The sequence below is a fragment of the Mizuhopecten yessoensis genome, unplaced genomic scaffold (assembly GCF_002113885.1).
Source record: "Mizuhopecten yessoensis strain PY_sf001 unplaced genomic scaffold, ASM211388v2 scaffold716327, whole genome shotgun sequence".
Lineage (NCBI taxonomy): Eukaryota > Metazoa > Mollusca > Bivalvia > Pectinida > Pectinidae > Mizuhopecten > Mizuhopecten yessoensis.
The window spans coordinates 356,696-381,614 of NW_018480061.1; the positions used below are offsets into that span (position 1 = coordinate 356,696).

Here is a 24,919-nt window from a genome sequence, read left to right on the forward strand (position 1 = left end):
GAATTATGTCAACTCGGCACGAATGTTGTAACATCTTTGAATTGCTGCACATTCAGAGGAGTCTAACAATTATGTCAAAATATACACTGCAATGATTGTGGTAACATCTTTGAATTACTGTACATTCAGGGGGGTCCAATGCAATAGCTTATTTGATCTTCAGTACTGGAACTGCATGTGTGAAATGGTACTGCTCATATTCGTTTGTTACGCAGTCTGTGGTAGGCAACTATTGGCTTGTGTCTATGAATGAGTGTTCCAAGACCTCGAAAGCTACTGTCATAAAATCTTTCATCTGCTGAAAGTGCTTTACACCGAAGCTGTCTTCCACGTTCACAAGAAAATGCACCAGTGTCTGCTAATTCCACAGCAACTTTCCTGACATCTTCACTGTAAGAGGGAAGGTGATGAAACCCTTTACGTTTTGACACAGCACAGAAATCATCATAATGCTGAACATAATTGATGATGTGAGGGAACTCTTTGGAATGTGCCAGAATACTTTCTTTCGTCTGAAAACCTGACAACATGTCTTTGCTTTCTCTGTTTAACAACTCCACATACTCGTCCAGTGCCATGTTGTTGTTCTTCCCTCCTTGCAAGTTAATGAATCTGTTTGCTGTTAGTCTGTCTTTTTGGTCTTTGTTCAAAATGCAAGTGCTTTCAGTAAGTGAAATTAGATGAATCGATCCAATAGCATACTTTGTTTTGTTTGTTATGTTATAGATAGGTAATTCGTATTTTGCTGACCGTACTGAACGTTCTCCATCTGCCATATCAACAGCAGTATCAAGATTTTTGTGTAGCAATGCAAGCTTGACGAGCAGTAGACAGTAGTTTCGGAATTGATCCTCATCTGTTTGTGATTTGCTTTTTGCTTTGGTCTGTGGAATTTCTGCATTGTGAATTTTCTCTTCGTGAACTTTGAGTGATCCGACATATGCATATGTCTTGTCACAAAAGTGACATTTCACGCGACCGTCCTCCAAATGTGATGTCCAATAGTTTTCAGGATGACTTGGGTCTGCTAATATCTCTCTGAGTTGTCTGAAAATGTCGGTGTCTGAATCAAAGAAATGCTTCCTTAATAGTGATCTACAAATTTCATTCATCCAGGAAATCTTTTCGTTTTCAGAATAAAGTGCAAAGTTTTCGGGGAACTGGATTACTTCTTCAAAATCACTCAGTCCAAATTCATTGAGAAATGACAGACAACACATAGCATCTAAAATTGTGTAGTACAGTAGTTTATAGGCTCTGTAATGATTCCGGACATCTCCTTTGACATTTCTGGCATTTAGCACATTTCGGAAGTAATAGGCCGATACCCGATCCCTTCCTGATTCAGTGCTATAGGTCAGTTTGCAGATGGCCTGTAAAACAAGAGGCCCAATGGGCCTGCATCGCTCACCTGGTATAAAACTGTCACTTGTAACCTTAAAAGTGATCTAAAATAAAGCTACAGGCAAAATATCAATATTTATGATTAAAATTCGTATAAAAGGCCCTGTTAATTTTTTTTAAAACATTTCACCCCTGTGATTTAAAGTCGAACCAAGTCATTATGGTGAACACATTGTATAGCCTTTCATCTCAGGATGCAACTTGCAAAGAATAAACATCCTGGGACCCATGGTTATTCATAAGAGGATGTTTAAAGATTTTAAACAAATTTGACCCCTGTGACCTTGAATATAAGTCAAAGTCATTCCCTTTAACAAAGTAGTCCTTGATCCCAGCATATGCTACGGACTAAATATCAACATCCTGAGCCTTTTGGTTATTCAGAACAAGTTGTTGAAATATTGTAAACATATTTGCTCCTTGTGACCTTGAATATGATTCAAGGTCAAACATTTTAACAAACTTGGAAGCCCTTGATCCTAGTATGCTACTGACTAAATATCAACATCCTGAGCCTTTTGGTTATTCAGAACAAGTTGTTGAAATATTGTAAACATATTTGCTCCTTGTGACCTTGAATATGATTCAAGGTCAAACATTTTAACAAACTTGGTAGCCCTTGATCCTAGTATGCTACTGACTAAATATCAACATCCTGAGCCTTTTGGTTATTCAGAACAAGTTGTTGAAATATTGTAAACATATTTGCTCCTTGTGACCTTGAATATGATTCAAGGTCAAACATTTTAACAAACTTGGTAGCCCTTGATCCTAGTATGCTACTGACTAAATTTCATCACCCAGGGCATTTTGGTTATTCAGAAGAAGCTATTTAAAGGTTTTTTAAGACAATTGACCCCTGTGACCTTGAATATGGCTGAAGGTCATTCATTTGAACAAACTTTGTAGCCCTCCATCTCAGCTAGCTACTGACCAAATATCATCTCCCTGGGCAGTTTGGTTATTCGGAAGAAGCTGTTTAAAATTTTTAACATTTGACCCCTGTGACCTTGAACATGGGTGAAGGTCATTCATTTGAACAAACTTTGTAGCCCTTTATCTCAGCATGCTACTGGCCAAATATCATTACCCTGGGCATTTTGGTTATTCGGAAGAAGTTGTTTAAATTTTTTAACATCTTTGACCCCTGTGACCTTGAACATGGGTGAAGGTCATTCATTTAAACAAACTTTGTAGCCCTTCATCTCATCTAGCTACTGACCAAATATCATCTCCCTGAGCAGTTTGGTTATTCGGAAGACGTTGTTTAAAATTTTTAACATTTGACCCCTGTGACCTTGAAAATAGATGAAGGTCATTTATTTGAACAAACTTTGTAGCCCTCCATCTCAGCTAGCTACTGACCAAATATCATCACCCTGGGATGCCCTGCAGGTAGGGCGTAAGAATTGTACCTGCTGCCCCCAATTGCATGATCGTAAGAGGCGACTAAATTTGGGACCTTATCGCTTCTCTCCTTTCTAAATAACTTTCTTTTTCCTAATGTCTCCCTTGACAATGCCTCACTTTTTGCCATTTGTTGAGCGTTCGCCCCTGCGAGGAAGGCTTTGGGTTCTGTCCCCTGGCCGAGACATACCAAAGGCTTTAAAAATGGCAGTTTCTACTCCTGCTTAACGCTCAGCAAATTAGGAGTGGGACGACTGGTTCGCCCGTTGTCAGTATAATGTGACCGGGAGGGGCGTCCTGCTGGGTGTCTTCGGCAGTATGTTTCAGTGAGGTAGCACTATAAAGTCGGCATCAGTTCCGCGCTATTACAAGAAGACAAACACGAACATCTCGCAGCCTCCCAAAATACACACACAGACACTACATGCATGCATCTTGCACACAGGGGAGGCAGTCCTTAAATGACCTTAGCTGTAAATAGGACGTTAAACAAAATCAAACAAACAAACAAACAAATCATCACCCTGGGCATTTTGGTTATTCGAAAGAAGTTGTTTAAAGTTTTTAACATATTTGACCCCTGTGACCTTAAAGATGGGTGAAGGTCATTCATTTAAACAAACTTTGTAGCCCTTCATCTCAGCTAGCTACTGACCAAATATCATCTCCCTGGGCAGTTTGGTTATTCGGAAGAAGTTGTTTAAAATTTTTAACATTTGACCCCTGTGACCTTGAATATGGGAGAAGGTCATTCATTTGAACAAACTTTGTAGCCCTTCATCTCAGCATGTTACTGGCCAAATATCATCACCCTGGGCATTTTGGTTATTCAGAAGAAGTTATTTAAAGGTTTTTTAAGACAATTGACCTCTGTGACCTTGAATATAATTGAAATTCATTCATTTGAACAAACTTGGTAGCTCTTTACCCTAGCATGCTAGTAGCAAAATATCATCCCCCTGGGCAGTTTGGTTATTGAGAAGAAGTTGTTTAAAGTTTTTAACATATTTGATCCCTGTGACCTTGAAAATAGATGAAGGTCATTTATTTGAACAAAATTGGTAGCCCTTCATCCCAGTTTGCTTCTGGCCAAATATCATCACCCTAGGCCTTTCTGTTATTAAGAAGAAGTCGTTTAAAGTAAAATATTGACGCCGGACGACGGCCGGACAGACGGACGGACGGACGACGGCCGCCGCACCAAGGCATAAGCTCACTTGGCACTTCGTGACAGGTGAGCTAAAAATAATGGGTACTTCAATGATCTGCTGTAATACAAATCAATTAGGGTACATGTGTATATACTAAAATGTAACATTACACAAAGGTAAACAAAACATACCTGTATTAATACCAACTTCAGTACTTTCTAATTTTTATATACCTTATTTTTTACTGCACAGTGTATGTACTGGTCCATCATGGTGACAGAGCCTGTATCTTACCATTACTGATCTTGTGAGCAATTTGATTGATTCTGTATATCAAATCAAGACACCGTATAAAGGTTAATACAAAAGTTGTTTTAACCAAGCATATTTAATGATGACTTTGATATTGATTCATATGATATGAATATGTTTTTATGACCGAAATGTTAACCTCATACAGAATTGTATACAAAATTTGGGATATATCCTGCTATAAATTCAGTCATAACTTATATAATTATTACCTCCAAAAAATTCATAAGCCTGTGAAAATCCTCTATTTTCGAAATAAAGCCTTCCAGTCTTTCAGCAGACGTCCCTCCATTAAGCATTGCCAGTTGAGCAGCCTGAAACCTTTCATCTGTTAAGCGATCCCCTTTAAAAAAAGAAACTTTTCTGTTCATGTATGTGAACAAATTTGAATCAGAAATAATTATCATCAGAAATGTGTTTTATTACATGGACATCATATATGAAATAGGCAAAAGAATTTATACAGGCATGAAATAAAAAGAACTGAACATGTACTACCATTTATTACCAATGTATGTCAGTGTTTGTTTTATCAAAGTAAATACTGCCAATTATTTCATTGTAATTCACTGTGCTATAATTATACTATAAGTCATTTTGCTATGGTGTGCTTCTAGTATAGTTCAATGTGTTATACAGTACTTCTAGGATATTTGTCATTGTATTATACCTTGCATTGCTAAACTGTATTATAACCTATAACATATTGTAGTGTATTATACATGTAGTCTTTTGTTGCTGTACTGTAGTGATTGTATGTTGCATTATGTTATACTCAATTGTGTCATTTGCTGTAGCCCTAGGGTTGTCATTGTAGTACTGTACATTTATATATATGGTGTATTTAATAGACATTTGCTGTACTGTGTATATCATTGTATCATACGATATCATCTACTCTACAATGTGTCCAATGTGTCACGAAACACAGGAAATAAAAGTAATCTAAACCTGAATCTTGACTTTGTTTCACTTTACCAATCATACGATATCACCTACTCTACAATGTGTCCAGAAACACAGGAAATAAAAGTAATCTAAACCTGAATCTTGACTTTGTTTCACTTTACCAAAACAGAGCAGAACATTTCGCAGGGAGCATAATAAGTTGTAAAAAGAAAAGATAAAGAAAGATTAGTCACTAGAAAATACCTCCAAAGAAAACTGGTTCAACAATCTGTTCATCATTGCAGGGAACATACTTGGCTTGAAGTTCCTTTAGTAGTTTTATTAGTTCTGTTGTCTTCGTCTCATTACAATCAAACAAGCCTAGTGGGAACTACAAAGGAAAACATTACTATGATTATGATTCATTTGCTAGTTGCCACTTCTATATAATTTATTGGAGAAAAAACCCAATCATCAACACAATCTGATTAAAATCATCTGTTAAATGGCTCCATAGGTAACAAAGCATGAAATATCAACAGATCCATACTTTCATCATTTAAAACGTATACTGATGCAACTTGATCTTATATGAAATTATCAGATCACTGACTTTGGTTCAATCTGATTAAAATCATGCTATTTTATAGAGTCAAGCAAAGTACAAATATTCAATTACTTGAGTGAAAAATCCATTTAACAGACTGTTTTATTCAACCTGAAAATACGGTACATGTACATGTTTTTTTTTCTTTTTCTAAACAACTATCTTACCTGTTTTGTCTTGGTTCCTGCATGGTGACTATTCTTGTGGTCAAAGTGTTTGGGATAAAACTTGAATATTTTTTTCAGCTGTGGGATGTTTTCTATTACAGCTGTTGCTACAAGGAAAACTAGTTCATCCATCAACTTGTCTTGTCGAGAACTGATGGAATGAAGTTCACAACATCTAAGTCATCATTCATTGATCCACCATTTTCATCATCCAAATTCGCAGATATTGCTGGAATTCTATCAACAACAACTATGACGTTGAATAGATGTAGTGATGTCGTCTTCTGCTGTGAAGTCCTGTAAAATAAATACAACTTTATAAATAGCTCTAAAATGAAATGCAAAACAGTTACTTTACATACAAATTCACTGACTCTGTAACCTTATGAGAGACATAAACAATAAAACATTTTCCAGTTATAAGAATGAATGGGTCACTCATATTTTGAATTTCAAATAAAATGCATGGATCAATTCATTTTTCTGGCCACAATATTTAAATACTTTAAATTTACCTGAAGTTTTAAATCCTAAATTAGTCTACTTGAGTCAATTTGAGATTTATATTTGAGCTTGAGACAAACTCAAGTTGTTTAAGATATTGGGACCTGTTGGAGACAACAAAGTATACATGTACACGTACATGGGACTGATCATTGTCAATCCAGTAGTATACATGTATATGATGCGTTTTTACCTGTAAGATGGCAAAATATTATTGTCCCAGTTGTCACCCACTAGCTGGTATTTCGTCTCGCTCCCTTGTTCCCAGTCATTATTTAGCTTCATTACTTCTTCGTCCAAGTTCTCCTTCCATGAGGCAAGTTTGTTATGGACTGTACTTGAATAAACACAAAGCCCCATCTTGCAGTCTCTCAATGTCCTGGAATTTCAAATAAAAATATCATGTCTATAGACACGTATAGATATGTGTGAGTGCATGTAAGGCTATGTTTTCATTGATAATACATTATTTAATAATGAACCTAATTTAACACCCATCTTGTAATCATTTATAGATATGCTTTGAAATTAAGACTACCATGTATGATGTTATAATTCATACAAAGACAAAATTTTACAATATCCAGTATGGGATAGAAGCTTGTTACCATCATGATTGCCTACAAAGGTAAAATAACACTTTATGATACATTTTAAAGCTGAATTTCATAATGAATTTTACCTTATCCATTTTGCAGATTACAATCTGATGTCCATTAATAGTTAATATCTATAAATGATTTAAAATGGAATTCAAAAACAAATTTACATTTAATCAAATTACTGCAAAAAGTTATGATACTGCCATAAAATGTTTTCAGAATTGAAAACTTTTTACTATCTGCCTGCAGAATACTTAATAGAAAGAAGTCATGTAACTTCATTTGGCCCCCCACCCCCACCCCACACACCCCCTGGGGTGGGGGGTGGGAGGTTAATAATTTTATTATTCCATCCCCCCTTGCCACATCGCCGCCACTAAATATATGTATTGTTCAATAATTAATACAGAAATATATATATATACATGTTAATCAATACCCTCAGTGTGCATCCTCCATGAAGTAATATCATAGCAATGCCATAATGAAGACCTGACATTTCATTGTTTCTCCCATGCAGTCCAGATGCTACTGTGTGCAAAATATGCATAAATTTCTTTTCCTTTGGAGGAACAGGAATGTCACTTACAATCGATGACACCACTTTCAAAATGTTGGGAGCACGGATTTCCAGTTCCTTGTGAAAATCATTCCATGTAAATGTCATCAGATCTCTGTTGTCTTTTTTTTGAAGAACAGATCCAGAGTAGCGCTTGCACAAGTCTTTCGACTCCATTGAGATCACCTTTGTTGCTGCATTAACAACATCCCCTGGGTGTGACTTCACAAGTATATCTAATGTAGACTTTTCAACATTTTCAGACTTGAAAATAGCCTTGCATATTTTCTTGTAATTTTCATGAACAACTAATTCAGTTTTTTCCCACTTGGATAAGATATAGTTATCTGAAAATAAAAATTATACACTTGTTAACTTCACTTTTTACTTAAAAAGTTAAAGTTATACTTGGTAATCAAATAAATTATACCCATATTCATTTAACATTTTCTCTACAAATTGACTTTACATTCAGTTATTATGTATTTATTATTTTTAATTCCACAAATTAAAGTTGCATTCAGTTATAAACTAAATAAATCATTATCAAATAATATAATAACAAAGTAATTACATTTCTCTTCTAATGTATAATCTTTATGATAAAAAGGTGTAATGTAGTTTACCTACAGAAAACTGTTAGATATAATTTTTTACCATTTAAGTTTGATATTTATCATAGTATACCTTTCATGATTGAAGAAGGAATCAGCCTCTAATTAACTCACTTAATCTGCAAGAGATTGTTTCAAACAACATGCTCATAATCTGCAAATAAAAATTAACAAAATGTAACAACAGAAATCTTCCATACACACACTGATACACTGTTTACATTGTACCAGGTATAAATGTATGCTTTTCATTTACATTATTATTACTGTTTTCTGAATAATATGCCTGATGATTTTAATCATGTCTATGATACTGAAGAACAAATTTCAATCTGATTGCAAGAAATTCCAATGCTATGTTTCTATGTTTTACTTGTACAGAAGATTTCTACAAGTTCAATTAATATGAGTATACAAATGCAAATGCAAGAAATGGCATAGCTTCAGACATCAAGTTGATTAATTATGTACAATAAATGTTCATTTGCATGTATTTACTCAAACACAAGGAACCAACAAATAAGAAAACCAATCATTTGAATTCAATGAGGAGTAGTTCAATAATCTTTTCTACAAATTGTTGATGATTGTTTGACTGCATGTATCTACACTATGTAAAATATACCTCAGTGAGTTTGAAATGTACTTATGTCAAGTTTGCAAAGAAATATTATTTACAATTTAATTTGCAAACATTTTCATGAAAAAAGATATACACAACACACACACATATATATATATATATATATGTGTGTGTGTGTATCAATTTATATACATTGTATTGCACATTTCAAAATCACCTTAAACAATTTGACTAATAAAAACTGGGATGCAAATTTGAGAAAAGAAATTCAACACCTTGGTTAAGATTTAATTTCCTTCCCACCCCTACCCACTAAAAAAAACTATCCAGTAATTAGTTAATGTCAGGTTATACATTTCAATTAGAGTGTATCAGTTTTAGTACACATATAGTTCATTTCAGTGTTTAGAAACAGGAAATGAAGTTCAAAAGTAAAAACTCAAAATTTACACAACAAACCACATAAGCTTGTTTTGACCAACAGACAATAAGTGAAGATGAAGATGACTATGACATTGTATTGTATGACAACCACTACATTTTCATACAATATATCATAAACATCTACTTTAATATTGACTGAAACAAGTTCCTGCGTACAAAACCATGTATGATGTCAAATAGTTTATAAAGCAAGCTGCAGCCCCACCCACAGATGCTGTGCAGATAACTACATACATATGTACATTGCAGTACTCTACCACTACTAATAAACAACATACATGTACATATATATGTGTTAATGCAGAGGAGCCCAAAGTTCTGTAAAAAATTAACAATAACAGTACGGTAGGGCTATTTACCTCAACCTCGCCATGATACTCCGGGGGAGTCGTCTCGAATGATGTCCCAAGGGATCGTCTGACAGGTTTCACGACAGGTTTCACACTTTCAGCAGAAGGATGAATATTTTCAGACGCGGCATTTCTGTCATCGTCTTCTTTTGGACATTTGCAGCGGGACTTTTCATACCCCTTTTTAGCTCACCTGGCCCGAAGGGCCAAGTGAGCTTATGGTATGGGGCGGCGTCCGTAGTCCGTCCGGCGTCAACATTTTACTTTAAACAACTTCTTCTCAGTAACCATAAGGCCTAGGGTGATGATATTTCGCCAGAAGCATGCTTGGATGAAGGGCTACCAAGTTTGTTCAAATAAATGACCTTCATCAAATTTTCAAGGTCACTGGGGTCAAATATGTTAAAATCTTAACCAACTTCTTCTGAATAACCAAGAGGCCTAGGATGATGATATTTGGCCAGGTTTATGCTGGGATGAAGGGCTACCAAGTTTGTTTAAATAACTGACCTTGACTTATATCCAAGGTCACAGGGGTCAAATATGTTAAAAACATTAAACAACTTCTTCTGAAAAACCAAGAGGCCTAGGGTGATAATATTAGACTAGTAACATGCTTGGATGTAGGGCTGCCAGGATTTTTCAAATAAATGACCTTGACTTATATTCAAGGTCACAGGGGTCAAATATGTTAAAACATTTAAACAATTTCTTCTGAATAACCAAGAGGCCTGGGGTGATGATAGTTGTCCAGTAACATGCTGGGATGAAGGGCTACCAAGTTTGTTCAAAGAAATGACATTGACCCACTTTCAAGGTCGCAGGGGTCAAATATGTTTTAAACATTTAAACAACATCTTCTGAATAACCGAGAGGCCTAGGGTGATGATATTTGGCTAGTAGCATGCTGGGATGGAGGGCTATAAAGTTTGTTCAAATGAATGACCATGTTTTTTCAAGGTCACAGGGTCAAATATGTTCTTAACCTTTAAACAACTTCTTCTGAATAACCAAGAGGCCTAGGATAATGCCAGTAACATGCTGAGATGAAAGACTACCAAGTTCAAATGAATGACCTTGACATATATATTTTATGGTTACAGGGGTCAAATATGTTTAAAACCATTGAATGTTTTTGGCACTTATCACAGTTTGTGTAGGTATGGCAATGGTGAAATCCTCATGCATACATAGTATTGGACACGGATAGGGAATGTAAGAAAGTGTCATCAAGTGCCGCCAACTGTGAGATGGTAACACAGTGTGTAGTGATAAAAACTTCAAGCACAAGGCTGACAATCACGCAAGCAGGTGGGGGGGGGGGGGGCATCAATTTTCATCAACAGAAATTTGGCACCCCACCTAGCTGTGCTGATTGTAAGCAAAGGAGAATGCCAACAAATCACAACTGACACGGAGCTGATTATACATGCCAATCACCAGGAGTGTCCTAACACACAGGTACGTGTGAAATAACACAATATATATATATAGATCTATTGGCCTTGTTAGCATGCATTGATTTTTCTACGTCACCTTAATATTATTACGTTTCGCCCAATCGTTAGCCCTATAAACAGTAAACGCACTGACATATTGTTGAAACTCTTAGGAATATATATATATTTTTTAAATTGTAATTGAATTCAAACATATTGATAATAAATATTAAAACTTGCTCTTCATCGTTTTTTCCTCACAATCTTTACATCAATCTTATGCAGTATTGTTTAATTTCTAAACAAGCAAAAAAAAAAAGATGAAAAAAAGATATTTAAGGAAATATTAATTAGCATAGAGTACTTATAAATCGTTGTTTGATTTCATTTAGATCAAGACCTCTTCACCAAGCAGATCAACCACACTCGATACAACCAGAATTACCACTACACTCAGGAATGAAGAGTTGGAGCAGACCTCTGAAAAGGTGGGAATTTTTTTGTCTAATGTAATTCAGAAGGGAACCATGAACCCCTCAAAACTGAAATTGATCCCTCCATTTTTCTTCTGATTTTTGCATAGAATGATTCCCACTTAATTGTCAAAAAAAAATAAAAATGAAATTATCCATTAATCTAAACCTCCAGAGCTTTTCCTGTATCAATAATTGTCATTATTTTTTTTTTTCAGAAATTGACAACTTTATCAATGATAAAAATATCTTATGCAAACTTGAATATATTGATTAACTAATGGTCTGTATTTTGTTTCAGACTGCAGCTGCTTTTGCATGGGACAAACTAGCATAAAGCTGGCAAATAATTATCATCCTCTTGTGTGAGTATTTAAACCAAAAAATTATATGGGGTGTGGAGTGTTGTTTTCTTTTCGGGGGCATTTTTTTTTCACCATCATCCTCAGAAAATAGGAAAGGGAGAGAGAAATGCTTTAATACATTTTTTTTTCGTCATAACTCCAAGTTAACTGAAGACACACTTTCTATGGATATAATCCACCGTTCAATTTTATTTGAATTTACATTTACAATGAAACTAAAAGTGTGTATATGTATAGATCAATAAAAAAAATGTCGGTAGAACTGATACAAGTTGATATACCAGCATCTCTCAAGCTCATTCGCCTACAGTTCTATTTAATTTTATTTTTTTCCAGCAACTGTCACTGCTTGTATAATGTATTTGGATGTATAGCAGTCATTGGAATGTGTGTGAGAAGACATCAGATGTGTTGTTTAAAGAAGGAAGAAGTGATCTTTGACAGACATGCAATTCATCTTCACAATTTGTAATCCTATTTTAGTTATATTGAACCAATGAAGACGACCACAAAGAAATGCCGACAATGAAAGACATGAACAGCCAAGACGAAACAATATTGCTGCCCCCGTACGACAACTACCAAGGAGAAACAGACGTCCACCAGAAAGATTAACCTACACAAGTTTAAGACATTAGGAATTTTCAAATTGAATGTAACATTAGAAATTGATTAATATGAAAATTTAGAACTGAAGACGCAAAAGAAAAGGAAAAACCATCATATACATCAAAACCTTGTTATACTGCCATCATTTGTTCAGAGAAATTCAGGCATTATAAAGAGTATAAACAATAAACCGAGGGAAATGTAAAGGAAATCTTGTGATAGGTAGAAAAAGAAACATTAAAAATAAGTTGACAGTATATATGTGAGGTAACAAATGATGGTAGTAAACAAGGTCTAACTGTATACTATACTTCTTATAAAAAAAGTTAGTTATCTGAAAATAGAATCAAGTTGGTGCAATATAACTTTATATATATGTGATGATGCAGATGTAGCATTACTCGATAGAAATTTTTTGTTGTTATTACTTAGCTTTTTATTTTATAAAATGTTTTGTAAATTTTGATAGATTAGTTTATGATGGAGACATATTGACAACATTCCAAAAAATGTACAAACAAATAGTACACAATCAAGTTGGTGCAATATAACTTTATACATATGTGATGATGCAGATGCAGCAATACTCGATAGATATTTTTTGTTGTTATTACATAGCTTTTTTATAAAATGTTTTGTAAATTTTGATAGATTAGTTTATGATGAAGACACATTGACAACATTCCAAAAAATGTACAAGCAGATAGTACACAATCAAGTTGGTGCAATATAACTTTATATATATGTGATGATGCAGATGCAGCAATACTCGATAGATATTTTTTGTTGTTATTACATAGCTTTTTTATAAAATGTTTTGTAAGTTTTGATAGATTAGTTTATGATGAAGACGCATTGACAACATTCCAAAAAATGTACAAACAGACAGTATACAATCAAGTTGGTGTAGTATGAATATAAATGACAATTGAAAAGTATGAATGGTTCTTCACTTTTTTTATTTTGATAGTCACAAGATATTGTTACACTTATTTAGAAAAAGGATGATGTCATCGTAATGCAACTATATTGATTTTTAATAAAAAGTTTTTGAATCTGTCAACGTTTTTTTCCATTATTTTGAAAGGAGTTCCATTGTTTACATCTCTTCCACATCAGTTTCTGGATCAAATTCTTCAGTTCCGGCATCGGAAAAAGGACGATGAAATCCGTGCGACCTTAAACTGCTGCTTTCCACGGTATGAGATTCTGCTCTAGAACCAATTTCGTTGTCTGTGTTATTGTTTGCAGCAGCTGGTGTTGATTCCTCGAAGTTGTTCACTAAACGTCTACGTTTGATTGATCCATGCTCTTCCAGCCATGTGATAACTCTCTCGGAGGAGGCGAGTCTATAAATTCAAATATGTAAATAATTTCGTGTTGATGATATCGTTAGTTTATGTTCTATGGCTTATGATATTCATATACACGTCTGAGTCAATAATTTACATATTAAAAATAAATCCAAACTCTTCCATATTAAAAAACAACAAAGAACAACTTACCTTGGCATATCTGTAACAATATTTTTCGAATCGTATTTCAGTTCGAATTGAAATCGCCTTTCCTCATAAACAGCAGAGTCAATATTACATTACAGTGCGAATTGAAATCGTCCTTTCCTCATAAACAGCAGAGTCAATATTACAATCATTAGGGTGCAACAAGAACAAACAAGTTGTAGATCCGACATGGTTCACGGGTGAAAGTTACCAATGGTACTAAATTTAATGTGTAAAAGTATATATCATAATGACGGATAGTAATCAGTTTGCTGTAGGTGTGATCAATATATTAACAGAAAAAAAACGAGACTTCAGATGAGTGTCAGAATTGAGAGAGAAAATATAATGTGTTAATTAAAGGGAAATGATTCCGAATGGCTAGAATAAGGGCTAACACAATGTGGACGGAAAGATCAAAAAGCATCGTTAATCGAACGTATCTGATGACTTCCCACGATCGAGTTCGACGAGCAATTATCATAATCTCAGTTGGATTCATTGGAACATAATTATTATATACATAAGCGACTTTTGAGTATTTTTCCCACGTACAAGAATATGACGGGGAAAAAAAAAGAAGGATCCGAACAGCAGGGATACGGTAGACAATTATCACAATCTGTTAGAATTCTTTTTGAACATCGCTATCATTGTCGAAATTATCAGCATGTATTAGAGATAGATCGAGGCACATTCGTTAATGTTGCATAAGGTTAACTTTTCCTAATAAATAGATATGAAGAACGGTCGTAACACTACATCGATTATCTATTCTGAATTTGTAAATGGCCTTATGATACTAAATTTAATGTGTAAAAGTATATGTCATAATGACGGATAGTAATCAGTTTGCTGTAAGTGTGATAAATATATAAACAGAAAAAAAACCCGAGCCTACAGATGAGTGTCAGAATTGAGAGAGAAAATATAATGTGTTAATTCAAGGGAAATGATTCCGAATGGCTAGAATAAGGGCTAACACAATGTGGACGGAAAGATCAAAAAGCATCGTTAATCGAACATATCTGATGACTTCCCACGGTCGAGTTCGACGAGCAATTATCATAATCTCAGTTGGATTCATTGGAACATAATTATTGTATACATAAGCGACTTTTGAGTATTTTTCCGACGTACAAGAATATGACGGGGAAAAAAAAGGAGGATCCGAACAGCAGGGATACGGTAGACAATTATCACAATCTGTTAGAATTCTTTATGAACATCGCTCATCATTGTCGAAATTATCAGCATGTATTAGAGATAGATCGAGGCACATTCGTTAATGTTGCATAAGGTTAACCTTTCCTAATAAATAGATATGAAGAACGGTCGTAACACTACATCGATTATCTATTCTGAATTTGTAAATGGCCTTATGATACTAAATTTAATGTGTAAAAGTATATGTCATAATGACGGATAGTAATCAGTTTGCTGTAGGTGTGATAAATATATTAACAGAAAAAAAAACGAGCCTAGAGATGAGTGTCAGAATTGAGAGAGAAAATATAACATGTTAATTCAAGGGAAATGATTCCGAAAGGCTAGAATAAGGGCTAACACAATGTGGGCGGATGATCAAAAAGAATCGTTAATCGAACGTATCTGATGACTTCCCACGGTCGAGTCCGATGAGCAATTAACATAACCTCAGTTGGATTCATTGGAACATAATTATTATATACATAAGCGACACTAACGTTTATTAGAAGAGAGTGACTTTTGAGTATTTTTCCCACGTACAAGAATATGACGGGAAAAAAAAGGAGGATCCGAACAGCAGGGATACGGTAGACAATTATCACAATCTGTTAGAATTCTTTTTGAACATCGGTCATCATTGTCGAAATTATCAGCATGTATTAGAGATAGATCGAGGCCGATTCATTAATGTTGCATAAGGTTAACCTTTCCTAATAAATAGATATGAAGAACGGTCACAACACTGCATGGATTCTCTATTCTGAATTTGTAAATGGCCTTAAGTGTGAATGTTCCCACAACATTAGATTAGCTTCCCATCCTCACGGTAAGCCTATTTAAGAGACATATTTTTAAGAGAGCTCTCACATCGCCGACTAAACATAAATAAGCAGTATGGATGTAAGAATCGTCACCGAAAATGGCCAAATGACCAAAGCGACAGGTTCGTTTGGAAGAGGGAAAACCTTCACCATCAACAACTACAACGGATATACATATCTATCGCATTACGTGAAAAAGAAGACACTCACTCTAGGAGTGGATGAGTTGGAGGAGTTTATGTCAGCGTATCCGCAAATTCGGAAAGTAAATCAGGACTTTGAAAAACAGGTATGTATTAATCAAATTTTATATAGTATGTACTATTTTAAAACTCTATCAGCGTATTATTACATGACGAACCACAACTTCAAATTAAAAATGTATAGTTTCACTCTCAGAGATAGAAACTTAGTCTAATATGCGTATACTCTGTTTTACTCCGATTTAAAAAACAAAAGTAGGAACAATTTCAAATTAGTTGTCTGATACATTTATTTCCACTTCATGTATATCTCATGCTCGATGCCCTCGATTAAGTTTTTTTTTTTTATATTTTAAACATAAACAGAATAGCATCGCAGACGACGAGTCTGCAGCTGCAGTAGTAGCGGCCGGCTTACTGGAGGAGAAACCAGCACTGAAAAGAAGACCAAGTGAGCTGGCGTTTAAGCCAAAAAATTAAGTGTTCATTGTATCGTCGGACAGTGACGACGAGGTATAAAGGACTTCATGAAACAACAGTGTCTGGAATCACTGTGATGTGAAGATTCGAACTATTTGTTTTAATTATATTTATATATATATATATAAATCATGCAATCACTTCAATTTCAATGTGTATCCAAAATTCATGACAAATGTATGAGATCTTTAAATAATATTGAAGTTAGAAATATACTAGTAAAGTTACCTACTCCTATTTTGAACAGTTTTCATGATTTTTCACTGAATTTAATGTGGGACTCCGAACTTGCTACCGGCAGGCATGTCGATATTGCTTTTCAAGCTTTTGAGTTGCTGTGTCAACGAACTTTTGATTTAAAAACCTCGAAGCTATCTACACTTTGTCTCTGCAACATAGTTCAGCAGTGTTCTTTCATGTCATTTTCAGAAATTTCATGCCATTTGCGACATCAACCTCAGTCAATTCTAATTAAGTTACACGATATATTTTTACATTCATTATGGACTGAGATGTTGGCAAAATTTATCAATCATGATGTATGAAAAAAATACAGTCAAGTATCGAAGACCACTATTATTTTCAAACGGTTATTTTAATCGATTAAATTGTTGTGTATGGTTCCTGTAATTTTGCGCTAGAATAGTCTTAGAATTTTAAGATGTAATTTTTAAAATGTATATTCCAATAAATAGACAACTATAACGGGACATATATATGAACATTGATGTATATTTCAATAAATAGACAATTATAAAGGGACGTATATATATATGAACATTGATGTATATTTCAATAAATAGACAATTATAACGTAATGATTAATTTGACAATTACTAAATTAAACAACAACAATTATACAACAGTATTTGTTTGTTTGTTTGTTTGTTTGTTCATGTTTAACGGCCCATCGACGGCTGTGGTCATTTAGGGCCATGGTGATTTATTTATTCACTTTACTTTTTTAACAAACATGTGAATAGCGAAGATAAAATCAGATAAAATGGTTCATTTTAAAAGTATTCGCATTGTATGTGTAGATAATTAAAAATAATAAAAGGGGGTTAAAATAATAAAAGAGATAACGAATAGATGATATGGAATATGCGATATATATATAACGTCAAAAAGGATAAGGTGGGTTAAAAGACATCAGAGTCTATAAAATAGACCGATGTCTTTCAAATAGTTAAATAATGCCTTCGAATCCACGGAACTGAAAAGTGTTTTCATATCCGGGACTCGGAAGTAGTTATCACGAATGTGTTTAAAATCGGAACATTCTATTAAAAAATGCTCCACTGTAAATGGAGTGTCACATGCGTGGCATGAAGGTATATCTTCTCGTTTTAAAAGGTACGAATGAGTAGGATATGTGTGCCCAGTGCGGAGCCGAGCGAGGACAACTTCCTCTCTACGATCTTTCCGACTGGGAATAGATGTTTTAAGTTTCGGTTGTATCTTAAAAAGTTTGTTGTTGGTCTCCAGAGACCAGCGTTTCTGCCATTCATTTTGAATGGCTGTACGAATAGTAGGTTTAAAATCTGTGTATGGTAGTTTGATATTTGTTTGTTCGAGATTCAATGCATTTTTTGCTTCCCTGTCAGCAAATTCGTTGCCTTTTATTCCGACATGGCTCGGAATCCATAGTAAAGTTATTTTAGACTTTTTTAATATACGAGATATTCGATGAGCAAGGTTTTGTACGATTGTGTTTTTAGGATCTCGTAACTGTAAACTCTGTAGGACAGATAGAGAGTCTGAACAAATAATTGCCTTTTTAATGCGGTGTTCATCGATATGGTCGAGGGCCAAACCAATGGCGCATGCTTCAGCAGAAAAGATGGAGGCGCCGTCTGGTAGTCGGACTGAAGTGCAAGTATTGGCAGTACAGCAGGCTGCTGCCACTTTCTCACCTTCTTTGGAGCCATCGGTGTAAAGTTGTGTATGAGAAGGGTAATTCGAAATGCATTCCCGAAAGGAGGATTTGTGTTCTTCGGGCATAACACTTGATTTCCCTCGCTCATGTAATGTAAAGTTAAAATCGGGGGTTTGAATGGTCCACGGAGGAACATCAGATATGTTAAATTCAGCTATGTCCGTCAATTTTATGTTGAGTTCTTGCAGGAAATTCAAAATTCGGATACCAAATGTTGGCAGAAGTTTTTGGTTTTGCGTAAATATGTTTTGGTATTTGGGGTTGAATACTTGGTTGAAAGCAGGATTTTTAGGGTTTGATTTTAATTGAGTTGCAAATTGTAATGAAAGTTTTATTCTTCTGTCATAAAGGGATGGTTCATTTGCTTCCACGTACAGGCTTTTTACAGGTGTTGTTCGAAAAGCTCCCAGGGCAAGACGTAGCCCTTGGTTATGGATTGGATCTAGCATCTGAAGGTACGAACTGCGCGCTGACCCGTATACCATAGAACCATAATCCAGTTTTGTTCGAATAAGTGATCTGTATAGGCGCAAAAGCATTTCACGATCCGCTCCCCAATCAGTATGAGAAAGGACTCGTATAATGTTTAACGCCTTGGAACACTTATCCTTCAGATACTTTATATGTGGTATGAAAGAGAGTTTCGAATCAAAAATGAGGCCGAGAAATTTAGTCTGTTCAACAACAGGAATTCTAGTGCCATCGAGTGTTAGATTTGGGTCATTGTGTGCTTTTCGTTTTTGACAGAAATGCATGCACACAGTTTTGGATTTAGAGAATTTGAAGCCGTTTTCGTCTGCCCAATTTTGTAGTTTGTTTAAACTCTGTTGAAGTTGTCGTTCTATCGTGTGCATGTTCTTAGATCTGTAACAGATCAAGAAGTCATCCACAAATAACGACCCTTCTGTTGATTGACCAAGACATTTGACTATATCATTTATTTTAAGTCCAAACAGTGTGACTGATAGGATTCCACCCTGTGGGACTCCCATTTCCTGTTTAGACGTTTCAGAAAAAGTTGAACCAACACGGACTTTGAAGTGTCTATCTGATAGGTAATTAGATATAAAATTGGGAAGGTTTCCACGTACGCCAAGGTCGTGAAGATCTTTCATGATGCCATACTGCCATGTAGTATCATAGGCCTTCTCAAGATCGAAGAACACAGCGACAAGGTGTTCTTTCTTGGCGAAAGCCTCTCGAATGAACGTCTCTAATCTGATGAGATGGTCATTTGTCCCTCTTCTATTTCTAAAGCCACTTTGAAGAGGGGATATTATATCGTTGGCCTCAAGAAACCAAACCAGTCTAGTGTTTATCATTCGTTCTAAAGTTTTACATACACAACTAGTCAGAGAGATAGGACGATAGTTGTTTGGGTCAGTAGCATCCTTTCCCGGTTTTGGGATAGGTATAATTGTGGAGTTCTTCCACGAATCGGGAATCTTTCCGGAAGCGTAAACTTGGTTGAATATGTAAAGAAGGCATGTTAGTGAAGAGTCCGGTAAGTGCTTTAGAAATTGATATGGAATATCATCAGGACCTGAAGCAGTGTCCTGTGATTTTCTAAGCGAATCAACAAGTTCTGGTAGGGTAAATTGTTCATTATAACTTTCTTTGTTTGATGATTTGAAATTGAGCCGTTTCTTTTCTCTCTTTTTTTTCAAAGACTGGAATTTTTGGGAGTGGTTTAGAGGGGATGAGTTTTTAGCTATGTTTTTTGCAAATGCATCAGCAATTTCAGTTATAGACGAGAAAATTTTGTTTTTATTAATGAGGTGGGAGGATGTTGCCTTTTTCTTTTTCCCACTTATTTTCCGAATCATATCCCATACTTTTTTTGAGGACGTGTTTGATGATATCTTGGATACATATTCTCTCCAGCTGTTTCTTTTGTCAATTTTAATTGATCGCCGAGCCTTTGCCCGCCAAATTTTAAATTCACTGTAGTTTGAAGCAGTTGGGCAATTGAAGTAGCGTCTTAGAGCAGCTGCCCGATTACTGCGTGTTTTAAAAGATTCTTCAGATAAAAGGAACTTCGTAGGTTTTGGAGCGGATTTTGGAATTGTCTTTTGGGCAATAGAAGTGAGTGTTTCAGTAAAAGTTTTGATAGGGTCGTCGAGGTTAGTAAAATTGTCTATGGTTAGTTTTTCAATGCACATGTGTTGGAATTGGGCCCAATCTGCTTTGTGCATATTCCATCGAGGTAGAGGATCATCAAGAGGAGTCCCAATATTCTGAAGAAAAATTGGGAAGTGGTCACTCCCACAAAGATCATCATTTACCCTCCAGTCATAGTCAAGTAAAATGGATGGATGGCATAATGATAGATCAATGTGGGTACGAGAGCCTGTAGCAGGGTGTAAATAAGTAGGGGTATTGTTGTTAAAAAGGCACAAGTTGTTTTTATCTATAAATTCCTCAATACGTCTTCCTCTCTCGTCTGTGTTGGGAGAGCCCCACAGGCTATTATGACCATTAAAATCACCGAGGATTATGAATGGTGTTGGGAGCTGGGAGACGAGATTATTGAGTTGCTCACAAGTGAAAACAATACTCGGAGGGAGATAAATTGAACAGACAGTTATTTGTCGGTGTAATGTTGCACAGACAGCAACAGCCTGTAAATTTGTGTTTAACTTGATCATTCTGTGAGGAATATTTTTATGGACAGCTACCGCTGCGCCACCTGCTGCTCTGCTAACTACAGTTGGAATATTAGTGTAGAGTGAGAAATTTCTAAGCGTGATTGGGTTTTTGAGCATGATTTCTTGAAGACAAAAAATGGCGGGTCTAAATTCTTTTGATAGATTCTGAAATTCTTCTATATTTGCCTTTAATCCGCGGATGTTCCATTGGATAATTGTGTTATTTATCTTTTGTTATTTTGGCTGGATTTCGATGGAGTTGAAGCACGAAGCGCGGAGGCATTCGTCTCCATCTCATCATCGAAATCTAGTAGGACATTGAACCGGTTTGTCGGGTCCTCTGATCCTTTGCCAAAGGTGACATTCAGATCCGGTCCTTCGGATTTGCCCCTCGCTATTTTAATTTTTTTCCTAGGTCTGTTGGTGGGTGATGTTGTCTCTGGTTTCAGTTGGGATCGAGGAACAGATGTGAGTGAGCGAGATCGCTGCGAACGCACATGTGCCCTAGATGTGCCAACCTTTGGAGGGTTTTCTCCTGAAGAGGAAGGTGTTTTTGATGGTGGTGCTGGTTTTGATTGTGGTGCTGGTTTTGATGAAGGTGCTGGTTTTGATGAAGATGCTGGTTTTGATGGTGATGCTGGTTTTGATTGTTTGCTGTTTTTGGTTGGTTTTCGAAAAGTCGTGAAACGGGATGGGTCCCCCGTGAGGATTTTCAAGTTCTGTTGACCAGCCATGTCTGGGACTTGTGAGCCCCAGGCAGGTATGTCTTCAGAAACTTGAACCGAAGCATCCTTGACCGTGACACTGTCAACCGGCGCCTTGCCTCGAGTCACTTGTGCGTAAGAGGGTGTAGCAATGTCTGCACTCCCGACTATCCTCCTGGCCTCGGGGAAAGAGACACCTCGGGTATATTTAACCCGTAATATCTCCCTCTCCTGGCTCCAGGTAGGGCAGTCGCGAGAAGAGGCAGCGTGCTTCCCCTCACAGTTGACACAGCGCAGGTTGGCGATGTCACAGTCATTTTGCTCGGTGTGACCCTCACGGCCACAATACTGGCAGATCGATTTTCGTCTACATCGCTTTTCGTGATGACCGTACTTCTGACAGTTTCGGCATCGCAATGGATTTGGGATGTAGACGGAAACGTTGTACCTCTGGTATCCGATTGTTAGTATTTGGGGTAGTGTTGGCGTTGAAAAAGTGATGATGAAGGTGTTTGTTTTGATTGTATCATTGTTTCTCCTGATCACCATCCGCCTCACCTCAGAGACCGGGACGCTCTCCTCCTGGAAATATGCCAGTATGTCTTCATCGGTGTCATTGCGCAAGGCTGGGCACCTGATTACCCCCTTGCTGCAATTAAGTGATGAGTGTGGTTTCACACTGACACCGATGCCGGCAAAACTGGTTGTTCCGAGTAGGTTCATCGCCTGTTGTTGGCGATAAACCTCTATAAGGAGATCGCCCGATCCCAATGGCTTAACGGATTTCACATCCCCTGCGATTCCCTGGATGCCCTTCCTCAACAGAAGTGGCGACAACGCGGCCGTTGTTTTACCACTCTGTGTGGAGGTCATCACAAGGAATTGCGGGAATTGGGTGTTCTGTGTTGCGTTTTGTGTTGTTTTTGAGCTAGGGTCATCGTTCCTGATTTTGGTATGTCCGTCGTTTTGGTGGTTTTTATCTTTACCCATGTGTATATTTGTTTGTTTCACGATCTATGCCTCCACCCGCCACGGAGCCCAACAAGGGGACACTGGTGTGACGCGGATATCCAGCGCCAAGTGTCGGAGATACATAGAATAGTATACTCGTAAGAATATACATACTATTTGAAAGAGTATACTCTCGCGATTGACCCTGAGCCACCGCCTTCTTGGGAGTATGTAAACCAAGGGCTCGGCGTGACCAGCCGATTGGTGATAGAGGGCCCATATCACCTCTCGTCTACCCAGAGTCCGAAGCCAAAGCAGTATGTTGCAGAATATCGGATCATGTCTCCTTCCTATCAAGAGTTTGACAGTGATTCCGACTCTGCTCAGCTACCAGGATCTTCTTCCCCCAGGAATACGAGATGCAACCCACGGCAAACAGGTTGGCTCAAATTGGAGCTACTGTGAAAGCCTTCTGCTACGATGACGCCCAGCGCGCCACAATCATACCCCCGAAATGATCACATACGCACTGAGCACCAACGTACCCAGCCTCGGGACGTGGACCCAGCTTTCTTGGAGGCCATACAACAGTAAGATTATGTCTTCTTATCTTTTATATAAAATCATCCTATCTTAACAGGCACGGTAATGTATCAATTGGGTATTTCTGTGATTGACATTTATATATATTTCATATCACTTACCGATACCACACGTTCTATGCTGCCATCTACTATAGCAATCGCACTGCAGTGCATGCGGTGCAGGTCGGATAACACTGTCGCACTCTAAACAGTTCGTCAATGCTGGTCTCATGGTTGAAAGTCATATTAAAATTCAAATGATATGTGAAGATTTTGTTATACATTCGTCCAATTAATACACCCTCTGACCGATCCCGTTAATTGTTGTTTTAATTGAGTCACTCCGAGGTACTCCAAGGTACTCTGTTAAAACAACAACGACCCTCCTCCCACATCTAAATTATTATTAGTTAATATTGTAACTATTTTGTTCAAATGCTATTCAATAAGTTTTTTAATTATTTTTTTTTCTAAATAATTAAATCAAATTATATTAAACACTGAAGTAGAAAACACCATTGCAAAGGTATTTGAGACTGAGGAGGGTCAACTATCAATGAAAACACAATTATAATGTTTTTATCTGTACAGTGCATGTAACTTTATTAACATAATATCAAGTTATGTACATGTATTAAGCACTTGTAGTACTGGCAGTACTCATATATAAAGTGGGGCCGTTTTAACTAGGGCCGTTTTTACTAGGGCCGTTACTGTAGTGCGTCCATTTTAACCGTATACCCTGATGTGGACCAAGCCTGCGTCCATTATTTAACAAGAGGCCCAATGGGCCTGCATCGCTCACCTGTTATTAATCTAACACTTGTAATCTTAAGATTTCATAAGAACCTATTAAAAGATTTAAACATATGACGCCTCTGACCTTGATTGTCGAACAAGGACATTAGGTTGAAAGTGGATCAAGGTCATTCATTTGAACTAACATGGTAATCCTTCATCCCAGCATGCTACAGGCCCAATTTCAGTACCCTGGCCCTTTTGCTTATTGAAAAGAAGTCGCTTGAAGATTTTACGACATTTGACCCCTGTGACCTTGAAAGTTGGTCAAGGTCATTCAGTTGAACAAACTTGATAGTCCTTCATCCCAGCATGCTACAGGCCCAATATCAGTACCCTGGGCCTTTTGGTTATTGAGAAGAAGTTGTTTGAAGATTTTAAGACATCTGACCCCAGTGACCTTGAAAGTGGGTCAATGTCATTCATTTAAACAAACTTGGTAGCCCTTCATCCCAGCATGCTACAGGCCCAATATCAGTACCCTGGGCCTTTTGGTTATTGAGAAGAAGTCGTTTGAAGATTTTATGACATTTGACCCCTTTGACCTTTGAAAGTTGGTCAAGGTCATTCATTTGAACTAACTTGGTAATCCTTCATCCCAG

The 24,919-nt window shown here is 36.5% G+C and overlaps 2 protein-coding genes across 2 annotated transcripts; both read right to left on the reverse strand.

Moving 5' to 3' along the window:
- Nucleotides 1–117: 117 nt before the first annotated feature.
- Nucleotides 118–9,818, reverse strand: LOC110443113. Its single transcript, XM_021487114.1, has 8 exons — nucleotides 9,602–9,818; nucleotides 8,289–8,369; nucleotides 7,482–7,948; nucleotides 6,634–6,819; nucleotides 5,937–6,233; nucleotides 5,427–5,553; nucleotides 4,487–4,617; nucleotides 118–1,373 (listed from the first exon to the last, which is right to left on the reverse strand). The coding sequence occupies exons 5-8, from the start codon at nucleotides 6,066–6,068 to the stop codon at nucleotides 195–197; spliced, it is 1,569 nt and encodes a 522-aa protein (XP_021342789.1). The 5' UTR covers nucleotides 6,069–6,233; nucleotides 6,634–6,819; nucleotides 7,482–7,948; nucleotides 8,289–8,369; nucleotides 9,602–9,818; the 3' UTR covers nucleotides 118–194.
- An 11,686-nt stretch (nucleotides 9,819–21,504) lies between these two features.
- LOC110443116 lies at nucleotides 21,505–22,974 on the reverse strand. Its single transcript, XM_021487118.1, has 2 exons — nucleotides 22,008–22,974; nucleotides 21,505–21,815 (listed from the first exon to the last, which is right to left on the reverse strand). Exons 1-2 carry the CDS (start codon nucleotides 22,972–22,974, stop codon nucleotides 21,505–21,507), a joined length of 1,278 nt encoding a protein of 425 aa, XP_021342793.1.
- Between the last annotated feature and the right edge of the window lie 1,945 nt (nucleotides 22,975–24,919).

Excerpts from the sequence above, each read along its gene's own strand:
- LOC110443113 (XM_021487114.1), bottom strand. The coding sequence starts at position 6,068 with ATGGATGAACTAGTTTTCCTTGTAGCAACAGCTGTAATAGAAAACATC. Across the intron at positions 4,618-5,426 it reads TGAACCAGTTTTCTTTGGAG|GGGATCGCTTAACAGATGAA; the intron begins GTATTTTCTAGT and ends CTTTTTTTAAAG. Across the intron at positions 1,374-4,486 it reads GGCTTATGAATTTTTTGGAG|GCCATCTGCAAACTGACCTA; the intron begins GTAATAATTATA and ends CTTGTTTTACAG.
- LOC110443116 (XM_021487118.1), bottom strand. The coding sequence starts at position 22,974 with ATGGGTAAAGATAAAAACCACCAAAACGACGGACATACCAAAATCAGG. Across the intron at positions 21,816-22,007 it reads ACAAGTCCCAGACATGGCTG|GAGAAAACCCTCCAAAGGTT; the intron begins GTCAACAGAACT and ends CTTCCTCTTCAG.